At 46.0% G+C, this 16,249-nt stretch overlaps 1 protein-coding gene across 3 annotated transcripts in view; it reads left to right on the top strand.

The window, feature by feature from the left end:
- The first annotated feature begins 285 nt into the window (after window positions 1–285).
- Window positions 286–16,249, top strand: part of LOC119389530 (tyrosine-protein kinase CSK) — a 47,391-nt gene continuing 31,427 nt past the window's right edge. Inside the window, exons 1-4 of one of the 3 annotated variants that reach the window (XM_037656844.2) lie at window positions 286–478; window positions 1,208–1,326; window positions 3,477–3,587; window positions 5,142–5,242. In XM_037656844.2, the coding sequence (XP_037512772.1) occupies window positions 3,477–3,587; window positions 5,142–5,242 (212 nt within the window). In that variant the 5' untranslated portion in view covers window positions 286–478; window positions 1,208–1,326. Of the gene's footprint in view, window positions 479–573; window positions 593–651; window positions 672–1,207; window positions 1,327–3,476; window positions 3,588–5,141; window positions 5,243–16,249 lie in introns of those variants that run through there. The other 2 variants (XM_037656846.2, XM_037656845.2) reach the window with 2 other exon arrangements.

Raw genomic sequence — 16,249 nt, 5'->3', positions numbered from 1 at the left:
TGGTATCGATATGCGAATATATTTTGTCAATGTTGCGTCCTGACTGGTACTGTTGGTCTTAACACCAGTGCCAAGAGCTTGTGTCATTGGTGAGCGAACGCGATGGATGGCTTACAACTTACAACCAAAATAAAACGGTGATTGTAAAATAATCCATTAAGCGTAACTTCTCTCGCTTTTGATCGACCAGCCCTCTTGCTCGAGTTCAATGACTTTGCTACTTGAGTTGAGCTTTCATTGCTGAATAAATCTCTTCAGTCATTAGGAATCCGCCTGGGCTCCTGGCGCCATCTCTCCGAAGTAGTGAGAGACTCGCCATAGGGCAGTAGAAAGACAACAAATAGCTGCCAGGTGCAATGGCAGAATTTTATGAGTGACATCAAGTCAACATTGCTGCAGTGCAGGAGGATGGTACATTTATGGTGTTGTTTAGGCGTACGTGGGATTTTATGAACCTAGTCACCCTTTATTCAAACTCGTGAGTATCTGATTCACAGGCTGTAAGCCTAATTATTGTTTAGCGTTCCGCATTCGTATCAATCATCCGCGCGTAGGTCGTGCAGTAGGCGCAGTCGAGCGGCTTTTGCACCGCGTGTGTAGTTTCTTTCTGAGTACTTGTTTGTAGCGTTGTTTTTTCGTCGTACGTAACGTTGCCAAAGTCTGCAAATATGGTAAGGTTATGTGCAGTACGCCCGCGGCATTGCATCGGGGATCGATAACCTCGCGCTTCGCTTGTGTTAGCTAGGGTGGTGTGTGCACCTCGGTTATTTTACTTATTTCGGCTATCTCGCGCTCTTATAAGCGTGCGATCTTAACATATGTCTATGGCTATGCCGAGTCTAAGCATATATACGAAGCAACCTTTAGTTTTTCTGCACGATCGAGCCCACGCCTTGCAAAGTGAGCACTCGATGTCGCGGCTGCACAGCGTTGCGACATGACTGTGTGTGTGCTCGAGAGATCGCTACACGCCCTATGCGATTAATCACTTCTGACTGTTTACCCCTCGGCTGGGGCGCTTTCGCACTGCGTTCGCGGCTGTTTTACGTCGTCCGCCCGGTCCGCCTGCTTGCACGCGGCTGCGCACTGCCCTAACAACGCGATGCATTCTGCAAGTTCACGGCCGTGCGAAGTGCGTGCCGCGTTTCCGTGGTGTCGGGTTGCAGACCCCACGGAGTCCGAATCGCACACTCTCGTATGCGTGCAGGGAAATCGGCCCCGTCCTGTGGAATGTCCCATGCCGGAGGTGACGGCGGTGAACGAAACTGTGTCCTTGTCGCCGATGGCTGAGCGCCTCTGACATGCTGTCAGCGAGCTGTTGACAAAGTGAGTACACAATGCCTGTGCCAGCGAAATTCCGGCGTGTGTTACAGACTGCGCACTCTGCACTTTAGTGTATACTGCTCCGTAACATTAATCGCGCCTTTTGGCATTCGCGCGAATGTTCACAACACTTGCAAACCTGAACAAAACGTGAAGCGATCAGACCTCCGGGTAAACTAAAGTCACGCCTATTGCTTGCGAATGCAGCTCGTGTACTGTTTCGGAACATATTGTGGTAAGTTTCTTCTCAGTAGGCTACAGCCGAGCGCTAACTTTGTCATTCTTTACGAGGTGCCGTGCGTTGGCATTCATATTTTAGCCATAAACATCCGGATAATGTGTTAAAAAGATCATGACAGTCATGGCAAGTTTCTGATCTTGGATAAGCACGAACGTTTCCACCACTATCTCCTGCATTAAGTCCCAGCGAGAGGAAAGAAAGTGAAGGGCGGGACTCAATGTAATGGTGCCAAAACACAGCAACATCTGACTGCTGAGCACGATACCAGCTGTGCTCAGCTTTGTAAGCACCGCCTTTTGCACCTTTCAACATTAATAAAGCAAGACATGCTTTAATATTTAGCAGCGAAACCTCTGCACCTGACATCCAAGTGCTTTAAATAGGAATTCTACCTAGCAATCATGAGTTTTTTTCTTGCAAACTTCTACAAGTGTAATGTGCTTGTTGCAGGGACAATTTTAGCAGTCTTTTGAGGTCAAGCTGCATTGATGTTTTGAAGTGCAATCAGTCTGTGTAGCCTGTGTGAATGTAGCAGGATTAAGCTCAACTGGTGGAAAAATGCAATTCTTAATGAATCTTTGTGAAGTTTGAATTAGATTCACTCAAGCATAGCAACGGGTGTAATATTTAACAAACAAAAGTCACTTGGTTGGTTTAAAAGTCCATATCACGCAACTGTGTAAATCACTGTTTAACTTTGGTAGGTCACTACGCAAAGATTGAGAATTTGGTTATGTTGATACTTTGCTTAATACCCGCTGGGATGGTCTAGTGTTTATAGTGCTTGACTGCTGACCCGGAGGTCATAGGATCGAGTCCCAGCCACCGCAGAGCATTTCGGTGGAGGTTAAATGCTAGATGCCCGAGTGCTTAAATTTAGGTGCACATTGAAGAGCCCCAGGTGGTCCAAATTTCCGGAGCCCCCGACAACGGCCTCTCTCGTAATAATATCGTGGTTTTGGGGTGTAAAACACTAACAATTGTTATTATTATACATTTGCTTATCACCTGCAAATCTATTTTTGCTGGTAATGGCAGGTTGCAAACAGTGGAGTCAAAAAGAAATCGAAATAACATGCAGCTCTTAGTGTGCTTTGTTGCTTCGGGTGCAAGTATTGTCACATTGGTCGCAAAAACTGAAGCGCGTTTCGATGACTGCAGTCACGAGGTATAACAGCATTGTTCGAACTAATAATGCTGTGAGGTCAAAAGTCGAGCAATAGACACAATAGCTAGCAGTTGGTATGCTATGAACACGCTGTGATAAACACAGTGAGGCAGTGGAATCCTTGATAAGCTCTATCAATGCCTCATTTGTCCATCATTGTAGTGCATAGTTCGAGCACCTGTTTCAATTACTATTTGTGCGTGTAATGATGAATAGTGATGGAGTGCTTTATCACCTTTCCTCTTGTTAGGTTGCTTTTTGATGCAACTTCCGATCAGTAAAAGATTTCTTAGTTGAGCATTTATTCCTTCATTTTTAGTAAATAGTAATAACACCAACTAATCCAAATAATGTTTTCTAATGGTTTCCTGAAAGCAACATAGACCCATAATATGACTGGCTTATCTTGTCCAGCTATTTGTGTTTGAGCAGGGAAATACTGGCACATTGTTCTGTATCCATCCGTGAATCATCATATATGAGTTTGAGTTATATTAAACTATCTTTGCATTTGAAATGTCCAAAACTGGCCACAAGATATTAAGTGTAAGATTATTTACGAAAATTTTTACGTTTTATTTGCATTCTTGTAGTGTATTGATTTCTTCTGATCTAAGAAAACTTCTCTAGCAAACTAAGATAAATATTCAGTTCGAACAAGCCACTTCTGATAATGTTAAGTGCTTTTGTTGAACACAACAATGCAAGTACATGAATATTTTTGTGTGGTGATTTCGTGCACAGATGTTGCCGCCGGGTACAGAAGTGGTGGCCCGCTACAACTTCAATGGGAAGTCGACTGAGGACCTGTCTTTTACCAAAGGGGACATCATGACCATCGTGTCAGAGACTCCGGTAAGAGGCTACTGTGTTTCCATTTTTGTTTCATTCCAAGAGCATTTTTTTTTGTGTGGACTGTAAAGGTTTCATTTCAACCAGTCAATGAAGGCATTTTTATGAATCTTGGTTCAGTTGAAGTTGATCCAGCTACCCTTAGTTGCACGTTGCACAAGAGCAGAACCTTGCTAAAAAACCTTTTGCTTATTCTGTAACTGAGAGTTTGACGGAGGAGGGATCGGTTGGGATGAAATGTGACTAAAGGAGACATTAACTGACCAACTAAAACTTTTGAAGGCAGGACGTTCTGGCCTGTTTATAGCTTATTGTGTCTTGGTAGCGATATCTGGAACTTCAAGGTTAATGAATGGACCATGAGGTTTTCCTTAAGGAAGTAGAGGGAAGAAAAACTAAAATGTGCTGTAAACTATCAATGCTGTATCAAGTGACTGTGAAGTTATGCATTTTGATTCCACACTCCATTCAATTTTCATAATGTCTGCTCTCATACGTGATGTCGATTGTCTGAACTCCCGGCTATTTTCGGAGAAGCAGCTCTAGGGCGTATGGAGATATGTTGGTGACCATGACCGATGCGCTTCGAAATTTCTGTTCTAAGTGAGACAGGCTTAGATGCTCATCTCTAGGCCATTTGTGATGTGAACATTCCTGCGCATAGTACATCTATAGAGTGCATTGTACTATAGCATAGTCACCTGTCGTCTATCTCTCCCATTTCCCTTTGCCTTGATGAGGAGTAACAGACTAGGCATATGCTCCAGGCCAACCGCTGCTCTTTTCTCTTCATTAAAGGAACACTAAAAGAAAACGATTTTGCTCGTATTGGTAAATTAAGATCTCTTAAGCACCACATCCTTTTTTTCTTTCCTCTTTCTTTCCCCCCTATCTTCATTTCCTCTGTTTCCCCCTTCCCGAAGGAGCAGGCAGGCGTTGTGCCCCTTCAGGTGGCAGTTGTCAGCCTGTTCCCTATTTCCTCTGTCTCTTCGTGTCTTCTGTGTATTCAAACCAAATAATAATAATAATAATAATAATAATAATAATAATAATAATAATAATAATAATAATAATAATAATAATAATAGTCACAGCACGAGGGCGCTTGGCAAGCAAGAAGATGCTAAAAAAGAAAATACTGGTGGCATCGCCACGTTGAAATTCTCGGACCAGCTCGCCGTGAAGTCATACATTTTGATAGCGTCTGCTAGGGTCTGTAGTCGTTTGTAAGTAAAAACTGTTTACATTGTGTTCTGAGGGACCAGATGTTCTAACACAGTCAAGTTTTGGGAAATTTCATCGAACCAATGTAGCCAAAATACTTAAAAAGACTTTGAAATTCATTGCTTCACACTGACGTTCATGTGCTGAAGTTTCAGCGCGAAATTCAAACATAAAGGATTTTACCTTCATTTCCTTACTGAAGAATTAACCTAGGATGAAAATAGAGTTCGTAAAGATTAATTGACCTATTTGAACTAATTTAATGTTGCACTTTAGTGTCCCTTTAAATTGTCTCCCTCTACCTTAGCTGTAATGTGTTCTCTCTCATTCCAGGATTGCAACTGGTTCCGGGCACGGCATAGTGATGGGCGGGAGGGCCTGATACCACTCAACTACATCCTCCGAAGGGCAGAAGTCAAGCTCAATTCTATGCCGTGAGTTGGAGATTGTTGCACACACGTTGAACTTTGCCCCACCACCGCAAATTGTGCCTAGCGTGAGACCACAAACAAAGGTGCTTAACAAAAAAAACATTGTTTGTCTGGAGGTTATCTCTTTCAGCTGCAGCTTGTGGCATGCCACATGCAGGAGACTTTTCAGTTCTAAATACATTACCTCTCATGTCATTGTAGCCACTGCGCTTCCTGTAATAACTTTCATAATATTGTGTTCTTGACAGTACCCATCTGTTTGATGAATGATACAGAAGCCTTTATGTTTGTCTTTGAAGGGAACCACACAAAAAATGCTTATCAACACCTTGCTGCATGGACTTGCACATTCCTGCCACCTGGTCAGTTTGTCCTCCTGTCGCTGCAGATTACGAAACTATAGTCAATGCACGCATCAAATATCCATCCTCAAGTAACATAACATAAAATGAACAGGCTGTAATATGCTGTAGATGTCTTATAAAATGTGTTATTTCCACTTTATTTAGTAGCCAAATCAGCATGTAGATCTAATCAGAAATGCAAAATTTTTGCATGCTGTAAAACTACGAAGTTTAATTTTTCTTATGCATTATGTACCGTATTTACTCGAATCTAAGCCGATGTTTTTTTCAAAAAAACGATGTGCGAAAGTGGGGGGGTCGGCTTAGATTCGAGTACAATGAATAGGTTTTTTTACTTTTCTGGCCTTGCGAATTTCGGGGGTCGGCTTAGAATCAGGGCCGGCCTAGATTCGAGTAAATACGGTACATAGGGGCCAATGGTGGGGCTGCGAGACTGTCAGAATAATCTAGTGTATGGAATTTACCAATTGGTGACTGTTATAAATCGAGCTAAAATAAGGTAAAACGGTGATGGCTCTTGGTCTGTATCTTACATTTTATTAATGTGGAAATACAAATTTAAAAGCATGATGTGGTCTTGTGAATGAAGTTGCTTGTTTGTGAATGAAGTTCCTTGTTGTAGCATCTGGGCAGTATTTTTACAAGGTGCTTGCACTTAAAGGAGTGGCGACAGAAAACTTGTGAACCTCTGTTTTTTGCTCTTAAAGGAGTACTGACACAAAATTTCGAAGGCGAGATAATCTGTTGGATAGATTTATGGGGAGACGCAGGGATCAAATCTCGAAAAATGGCAAAAAAACGATTTTCTGAAAATCATATTTTCAGTTTCTGTAGCCTTTTTTCTATTCAATTCCAAAATATCTTCGCTGAAAACCACGTAGAAGTGCTATTAAAAATTGTTGCGCCCGCTGAGGTGGCGAAAATTATCGCGGAAATCGCAAAAAAGAAAGCGTTTTTCAAAAATTTATAGCTCCGTAACGGCGCGCGCGACCGAGCACCACCATCGAGGGCCTGTCTGAAAGAGCATTTCTCCATCTTCAAATTCCCCGCCTCAGCTGGCTCCTCCATTTAAAAACAAACGCACAAAAAGCAAACGTTTAAAGGTCGTTTCGAGGCCCCCAATTGGCCGTGGCCGCCATGATACTCCAGCGCCCCTCGCCATTGGTCCGATGGTCGCTCCCAGTGTGCGTCGTCTGTGGCTTCCGCATTGCGGGGTCACGGCTGTCGAAAATCACGCTAATTACTGAAGCGTTTGCACTCATTTTGTGTTCGCTGGTCGACGATAATTACGCGTTAGCAGCTGCACCCCATTCATCAGACCGTGCATCAGACTGCGATAGCCCGACGCGCTCTTTGCGAACATTGCAGAAGCTCGTCTCGGACCTGTATTGCGTTCACTCGTGGGACCCGCGGTTAGAAGTTCTGCCTGTCGGCATCTCGGACCTCGTGACAAAGACCACCGCGGGACGACTTTTTGTGCTCGTGATTGAATATGACTAACTTACTTTGAAACATCGGGCACCGCGGCAGCGCACACCGCGACCGTGCTTACTGCTCGGAGTCGTGGCTAGGCCTAACTACGTTCACGGCGCCGACGAATTCGAACTTTGCGGGGAAGAACATCGTGCTAGCAGACATGCGAAAGCGAACAATCTGCAATGCGCGATGTTGCAAGCAACTAATGATATCGCCCGCTGGCAGCTCGGAATCGCTGATCGGCAATTGGCGTATCGGCAGCTGCGCCGCGGACCCCACGGCCGCTCGATCTCCCCAAGTTCATCGCACAGCGATCGCTCGAAGCACCGCGACAATTTCGCGCGTCGGCGCCCCAAAATGCGAGGCCAAGCATATTGCACGCCGATGTTTCATCGCTGCAGCTTGGCATATTGCACATCGCCAGCAAATGCCACCACCCAGCATATCGGGCACAGACTTCCCGAACCCCGCGGCCGAGCACTTCGCGGGGAAATAAGCACTCAGTGGTGATGTAATTTAGGCGCGCTTCAAGCCGTGCATGGTATCGCAGCAAGCTTTTGTAAATGTACTGAAATAATGAAAGCCTCGCCGACTACCATTACCACGACCGGGTGAATGGTGAAGCGTATCAAGGCGGGGGTGACAAATGAACTTGTGTAAAAGGAGTGGACGAATTTTTATCTGCCAAACTCACTTCATTAAGTACTACTCAGAAATTCCTGTGCCACCAATGTCTTGGCCATAACTGCCACAGCACACCTAAATTTGCATGCCACAGACTTGTAATGTGCAAGTCTGGGCATTAAACCTGAAGGCTCACCCTTCAAAGAGCTGACAAAAATAACCAATAAAGAAAAAGGAAAGCACGTAGTGCAGCAAAATGAAAGATCAAGGACATAAGAAAACCCCTGTAAGCAAAGACACTAAATATTACAGCCCCAGGGCATTTTGATTTACATGTAGTGGCTGTGCAACTTTAGGGCCCGTTTTCTCAGAAGTGTGTTTTGACCAGACTGTCTCGCTTGCAGAAAGCGTAGCACGACTATGGCTTGATGGATTTTCATGAGGTCTGTTGCACTGTATTCCTTAGTCAATTCTCTACGCTATGACATTCCTATATTTTTGAATTACTCTCTCGTTTTTTTACTCTTTAGCTAATTTGACATGACGATAACGAATGCATTAGGCAAACATGGATGTAATGTTCCGTGTAAAAAAAATCGCGGTAATAAAAATATTTGGAGAATGTCATAGCATGAACCATTCCTATGGCTAAAATATAAGGGCAACTTTGGGCTTTTACCATGTTTTGTTGTCACGCCAGGCTTTCTGCAAGTTTGGTACAACAATGATGCAAGTAAAAATTTATAATGTCAAAACTGCTGGAGATATCTTAATGAAATTTTGTAAATAATCATTCAGTGCACTTCCCAATAAGCATGCCAAATTTCATTGTTCTACTACAAAAAATAAAGAATTTCAGCTTCGCTCCCCACCTCCCCCCTTATGTGGACACACACGCATCATCTACGAAATATCAGCGGATAATATAGCCTAGAACATATTTAAAATCATGTTTGAAGTGCGCATCGTGCCACTCCACACGAAATGTGCCTTTGGTGTTCTTGTAAACAACAAACCGCCACCTGCATCACGAGTTTGTGCTGGTTGCCACGGTTGTTGCGGGTGCGCTCTCCCACTCTCTTCTAGCAGACCTTTTTAACGGAAAGAAGGGGAGACTTGCATCGGAGTACAAAGGCTGGTGTCCTTGCCTCAGGAGTGCATCTTGGGAGGGTCACACATATTTACAACGTCTCAGATGGCATCGTAGCAGCATCAAGGAAGCCTTCGTTGAAAAGAGTTGTCGACACGGTGCTCATGTGCACCCGGTCTTGTGTGCTCACGTAGCCAGCTATGTTTACTTAAAAACCACCCTGGGTCCCACCTCCCTCGGCGCTCTCTGAAACTGAAACTGCGACTGGGCGCTATGAAACAGTCTCCAAATAATTAACGGTAGTGCGCTCGAGCAAACGAGCTTTCCAGCCGTGATAAGTGGGTCGTTAGCTACTTATTGCAACAGAGAAAACAAGATGCAAAATTTTTGTGTCAGTGCTTTTTAATAACTGACCTACATATACATACCTGCCAAGTCTCCCGGATTACCCGGGAGACTCCCGGATTATGAACGTTTCTCCCAGTTGTACGGGTCATAGAGAAATCTCCCGGAAATCCAGTTTTGCCCCGCGCGTCCAGTGCTTTGTCTGGCCACATAAGCAAGGTTGTCTGGCCACGTAGTAGAAAGGATTCTTCTTCTTCTTTTTAACGATGGTAGAAAGGTTCAACTCAGTTTCATTGCGCATGAAGTAGCTGTGCACTTTGCACCGCAGTCCAGCACTTAAAAGGGTAGCCGATGTCTGTCGAGATAGCGCGTTCGCCAGTGCTCGCGACCGTCCCCATCTCAACGGTGCCCCTTATGGTCCCTTGCCCGATGAAATAACTGGTAAGCAAGCGACGACAGGCCTCGCACGCGGAGCGATGTTATCGCATGTGCCCTTCGCGCGACGGTGACGTTTCATCTCTGCTTCAACAGCGTTCGTCCCTAGCGCTAGCGCGCATTTACTCGCACGTGAAACAGACGATGCGTAAGCGATGTTATCGGTTTGGACTCTGTACAGATCAGTGGCGACCGAAAAATCCCGCTGACAGCAGGCAGTTTTAGAATTGCGTACGCTAAGTTAGCGTTAGCGTTTGCGGCCCGCTATTTCCGTCACTTACCGGAAGCCCGCAAGCGCTTAGCATACGACGCAGGCGCAGTTGCGCTAAAAGCCAGCACAAAGCTTTGCGTACGCTGTTCTAAAACTGCCTAATGTACATATAATTGCTATCACAGTACACACCCCCCCCCCCCCCCCCCCCGCAATCGGCATACTTTATACCCCCTCCTCCCGCGGTCGAAATATTTTATATCCCCCCCCGCCGTTGAGTAAATCTCCCGGATTCCGTTTCTCCAAACTTGGCAGGTATGCATATACATATTCTTACATGGTTCCTCGGGTGCAAATGACAATCGCAAGCTCCTGCTCTTTCCTTTGGCCTCCTAATATAATTTTCGTCTTCTCTACGTCTCACACACGTGCTGATCAGTTTGCATTCTGTCTTAACTTGAGAAATACAGCAGTATGTTTGCCGGCACTCGTAATCACACCATCTCGCACGGCGGAACGGGCTTTAGAAGATAGCGTCAGGTGTAACGACAACTGAAGTTGAAGTCCCCAAGCGGCTGCATTGCGATCTGTCGAGTCCTCATAAAGATGGCTGCGAGCGCATCATCTCTTTTTGTCGTCTGATAGCTAGAAACCTTCCAGATATCTTTCAGAAGAAATTTGTTCTGGAACGTTCTGGTGACCCACGGGTAGGCAGAACTGTCTGGCCAGAGAAAAACGAACGCCGACTGGAAATGCGCCACGTGATGGGAAGAGCAACCCGAAAATGAACGCGCTGTGGGAGGAAAGTGTGGAGGAAATGACGTTTTATTGGCCATATCCACTAGGCACAATGGTGGCGTGTTGCTATGGTTACGTGGCGCGGCGTGTTGTGTAGCGGTGGCGCCATGTGTGTTTCCGTAGGTCTCATACCAAACCACGACGGACTGGAGGAACGACAGCATCCATTCTTAGTGCCGCATTGTTGGCTCCGCAGTGTTCTCCTGGCTGTTGTTGTAGCCATGGGGTCTGAACAAAAATGTGTGGGACGGGTGTGTATCTATGTGTCGTGCTACGGTTGAAGGATTTGTTGTGCTCAGCGAAATCATGCTAAGTTCTACAGAAAAGACAAATTTTTGTAAAGCCTTTCGTAGTTTTTCTTGTCGAGTGTGGCTGCCTGCCTTCGGGTTGGTGTGTGATTGACGGAGAGCTGAGGCAATGGCTGAGGGGATGATTGAGCCATTTGGAAAAGACACGGAGGGGACAATCGAGTAATTCGTAGAAGACGTAGAGGAGAAAATTGCACAAAGCAGAGAAGGCGTGGAGGGGGGAAATTAGGCACTGTGGAGAAGCAGCCGTCGCCATGCGACGGCAGTCTGCCACATAGCGCATCACAAGTACATGATCGGGCCCTTTTTGCACACCTGAATGAGAGTTTCTGGCTGCAGAACGTATCGTATGGCTGAATTTTCTCGCGGTGCTGAACATTGTTGCTGAGTAATCGTATTTTTCAGGAACGTATTGACTGGAACATACACTCAGCTCTACAGTATAACCTCATTACAACAGACCTTCATAGTGAAGAGGATTTTGGTCTGTTGTAAAGGGAGTATGTAAAATCCAAGTACAGCTCAGACCACTTATAACGTAACCGCTTACAGTGCAGTACCGGCTATTATGCGGTTTTTTCCGACTCCCGTTTACTCCCCCATAGAACTCCATGTATACGCATACCGCTTATTGTGCAGTCCCCCGAGATGAAAGACCGGTTATAATGCGGCTGCCGGAACGTTCTCAGAGATGCGAGGGAGCGAGCGCACTTCTCAGTGGAGATGCGCCAGCGGGGGACAGAGCGGCGACGGCGTTACAAAGGAGGAGGGGACGCGGAACGAACGAACAAGGAGTGGGGGGAGAAAAAAAGGGATGGCGGTGGGGGGCAGCAGCCCAGCGCGGGTGCGTGGTGTGAGGAGGGGGAGCGGTTGCTTGGCCGACGGAGAAGCCTTTGCCCCCTTCGGCCGCTTGACATGCGCGCTCCGCTACGAACGGGCGCCCGCGTCTGCATCAAGAGCGCGTTACCGCTGTTTGTCTCAGTCGAGAAAATAGTTGCTTCGTCGTAGAGCGCAGATATCGCGCGTGCAGCCTCGATTCCCCCGCAAGTAACAATCTTTGAGACGCGATTGAGCTTTCGCCTTTGCCACCAACAGGCGTACTTACAAGCTTGGAAGACTTTTTCAGGATGGTTGCCGCGGCTGTTCTCCCGACCGCGAACCGAAAGTTCGTTTCACGCGTGATGCCCTTGGTTTAGCTCGCGAGTGCGATCTCTTCTACGCCCGATCTCCGTGTTGTCTAGGGCAAGCTTCTCGCGGCGGCATGCGAAGTTGCAACGCGCACGCTAGGCAGCTAACGAGCGCTAGCTGCCATGTCGGCGGCCGCGGACTACAGAAGTTGCGGTTTGGTGCCGAGTCAGTGAAACATTTTGCAGTTGTTGCATTTAGAAGGGGTGACTTACATCTTTAACGAAAACGCGGGCGTGTGAAACACTCGAGTGGTGGTTCGTGGTCGCCACCGTTTTCGACATCGCGCACGCACAGTGTGTTACCGCAGCAACTTCCCGTTACGGCGCATTTATTCCACGTTCGTTATGTCGGCACCGCAGGTCCGCGGACGCTAACCGTTCAACATATTCAAATGTAAGCGGATGTCAACTTACGTCTCAGTCGCATGCCTCAATAGTCTGAATCGCGCACCTGCCTGTTGGTCATGTTTTGCACACGTGCAACCTTTCAAAATGTTGTTTTGGTTATAATGCGGTACCGCTTATAGTGCGGATATTCGCGACTCCGGCGACTTACGTTATAAGCGGTCTATGCTGTACTGTGACAACAGACTTCTGTGTAAACGCTGAATGGGTCTGTTATAACCGGAGAGAATTACGAGTCACAAACATGGTCCTGTTTAAACGGGGGACCAAAAAAAATGCGATTTTTGGAAAATCGTATTTTCAGTTTCTGTAGCCCATTTTCTATCTGATTCCAAAATATCTTCACTGAAAACTACGTAGAAGTGCTATAAAGCTTTTTTCATTGCGGCTGCCAACTTGGTGAAAATTGCGGAAATAGCAAAAAAAAGGCGTTTTTCAAAATTATAGCTCGGCAATGGTGCGACCGGGCGCCACCATTTTGGGCTCGTCGTAAAGAGCATTTCTTCGTGTTCAAGTTCTCTGTTTGAGCTAGCTCCTCCATTCAGTAATAAGCGTACAAAAAGCACATGTTTGAAGTTCAATTCAAGGCCTCCGATTGGCTGCTTCTGCCGTGATGCTAGCTTCGGGATCGTCGCCTGCTGCTTGTGCGTCGCGAGGTTGTGGCTGTGTAAAATTGCGCTACTTAGTGACGCGCGTTCGCACTCCTTCTTTGTTCACGGGTCGTTGATAATTTAGAACGCTTTAGTTGGGCGGCTGCAAGCGGAAGCTCAATCATCAGATTACGATAACGCACCGCACATGTCGCGAACGGTTCTTATCAACACTTCGCAGCTTATGACGAATACCACCGCGGGACAACTCTTTGTGCTTGCAATCGAGCGTGACGTACTTTGAAACATCGGGCACCTTGGCCACGCACATCGCAACCGAGCTTTCTACTCGATGCCGTGGCTATGCCTAACTGCGCTCACGGTGCCGATGTACGCGACAAATCCGAACTTTGCGGGCAAGAACATAGCGCTAGCGAACATACGAAAGCAAAAAAGCCGCAATGTCCTTTGTCGCAAGCAACGAATCGCATCGCCCGCTGGCTCCTCAGAACCACGGATGGGCATTTTGCGCATAGGCAGCATACCACCCCCCAACCAAGCTCGCCGCGCAGTGACCGCTCGGAGAAGTGGTGGCAGCGGCTAGCAATTTCGCGCGTCAGCGTCCCAGAACGCAACACCAAGCATGCCGCACGCCGTTTTTTTGTCGCTACAGCTAGGCAAGCTGATCATTGACGGACTGGAGATCGGCGGCCTTTGTTCTTAAATCGGTACGTCGATATCCACGGCACGCTGTTCCTGTCCCGAAAGTACGCTAAGTGATGTTTGAAGTCGGAAGTTACTGAATTTGGTATGTCCGTAGTAGAAAAGTCCGCTCTAAAGGAGTCCTGACCACCTTGCTGGCCTGACATTTTAGTCAATTATATCCGAATGTCCGTTGTACCAGAATTCGTTGTAAACGAAGCTCAATCAATGGAACAAATACGGAGGTCGGCATAACGCCGCAAATTGGTATTTAATATCCGAATGTCTGTTGTAAACAGATCCGTTGTAATGAGGTTTTACTGTATTGGGTTATTTTTAGTTTTCACGATTACGAGTGTAGGAGCCGGGAAATCGTACTAAGTGGGAATGTATCAATGAGGTTCTACTGCACTAAGGTTTATGCATTAAGGTTACTCGATGAATAGTTGATACGTTAAAGTGTGATTAAAGAAGTAGCAGATCAGTAGCAGTAATGAACTGTAATAGAATTGTGAAGCAAAAGGTTCTCATTGTACAATAGCTTCCTCATTACCATATTTACTTGATTCTAACGGGACCATGATTGTAACGCGAAGGGTGTCTTTTTCAGGAAGAAAAAAATAAAACTAAAATAAAAGAATTGTGTGCATCATTGCACTTTTTTGGACAACTTGAATTTCAGTATTCGATTGTAATGCGAGGGTCGACTTCAGGTAGCAAAAGTATAGGAAAAAACGCGCGTTACATTCGAGTAAATATGGTAACATGATGCTCATGTTTCACTTCTACTTGTCTGTACAGCTTTGGGCAACAAGTTTCTTATATCTTTATTTGATGGTTTACCTGTACAGTTGGTTTTACCAACGAAACCATGCCATGAAAGTAGATAATTTTTTTTTGTGAATTATGTATTGAACTGCATAAAAATGTGCACTGGCTACTGAACATGTGGTAGAGCCTAGTCATGCAAATTTTGCCTTTAGCAGTGTTCCCCAAGACAATTTTAATAAATTAACAAAAAAGAAAAATTGCAGCCAGTTCTACACCGTGAAAACCATCGGACAGCGAAGCTTTAAGCGCGCGAGTGTGTCTGATTGAGCATTATCATCATCATCACAGTTCATCATCACTGTCGTTTCAAGCATCATCATTATCACCATTTAGCATCATCATCATCGTTTTGCTTAATTTTTTATTCACCCCCCCCCTCCCCTGGTCACGTGACCTGCGTCACGACAACTGCTATTCTCATGGACAACTTTTATTGGCAATGAAGCGAAGGCTACAGAGCCAAATCACACGTATCCTACTGCTAATGAATGTAGTCCTCGAATTGCGTCCATGTTTCTATGCGAGATATGAAAACTACTCCTTTATTTTCCATATGTAGCTCTTTGAGACAGGACGCAGCACACACCAGTGGGGTATTTGTATTTATTTCACTTTACACGTTGTCACTTTTTGTTTTTGCATGCGTGAAAAAGTTCCGCCTTTTACGTGTACCTCAAATGCTACGCGGCGTCTGCATCAGTATGCAACACCAATTGAGCACTGCGATCACTTTTCACAGTTGTACAAGGTGCATGCCAAACCAGACTACTTTGCGTAGGAGTGCATATGCAGAAGCTCTGCCCCCATAGCTTTCCCTTCATTGCCAAGAAAAGTTGTCCGCGAGTATAGTACTACAGTCGATCCCGGATATATCGAACTCGAAGGGGACCGCGAAATAGTTCGATATATCGATAATTCGAAATACGAAATATGCGTATTTAGGGCTTTAATTAACGCACTGCAGGCATCTACACAGTTTTCCTAAATCGTAAAAAGCGCGAACATAACGATTCGCTCACATATGCTAAAGAACAAGGCGAGAACTTCTTCTTTTGCAAGTTAGCGCACTTTATTTCGCATGCAAATAGTCCATAAACTTGTCTTGCTTCTTGCGCGCCGTGAATTTATCAAGTCATCGTCAATATCATTGAAGCTTTCCAGATAAGTAAATTCAACACCTTCGGCCACAACAGCGGTGATCGACGCTGAACGCTGATGCGAGCTCTGTAGCGCGGTAAAGGGTTTAGCGGTGGCAGCGGCGGCTGGCACATTCAAACCGCATGGGTCCATTTCCGCAGCACCGGCAACGTCAGCTATGATCTCGGCATCGATGCAATCAGAAACAGCTACATCGTTATCTGCACCGATAAAGTCACTCGCTGTACTCCCGTCCGATACGGCGCCCGGAAACGCTAATAAGTCGCAAAATTCACTGACGCACCGTACGCCGTAGTCGGCGGTCATGACGCGCCCAAAGTCGTCACCTGGCACCAAGGCCCGTAAGGACACAGTGCACGACGGTGCTTTACTTGACGTTGTTCCAAGCACCGGTCATCATTTTTATCGCTACGAGCGGGACAATGTTTAGTTCGACTCCCGAATGACGATTTATCAAGAACGGAGCGAGAAGTACACATGCCACA

The sequence above is a fragment of the Rhipicephalus sanguineus genome, chromosome 4 (assembly GCF_013339695.2).
Source record: "Rhipicephalus sanguineus isolate Rsan-2018 chromosome 4, BIME_Rsan_1.4, whole genome shotgun sequence".
Taxonomy (NCBI): domain Eukaryota; kingdom Metazoa; phylum Arthropoda; class Arachnida; order Ixodida; family Ixodidae; genus Rhipicephalus; species Rhipicephalus sanguineus.
The sequence above is the reverse complement of the archived record's forward strand: the minus strand, read 5'-3'. Positions and strand labels throughout refer to the sequence as shown.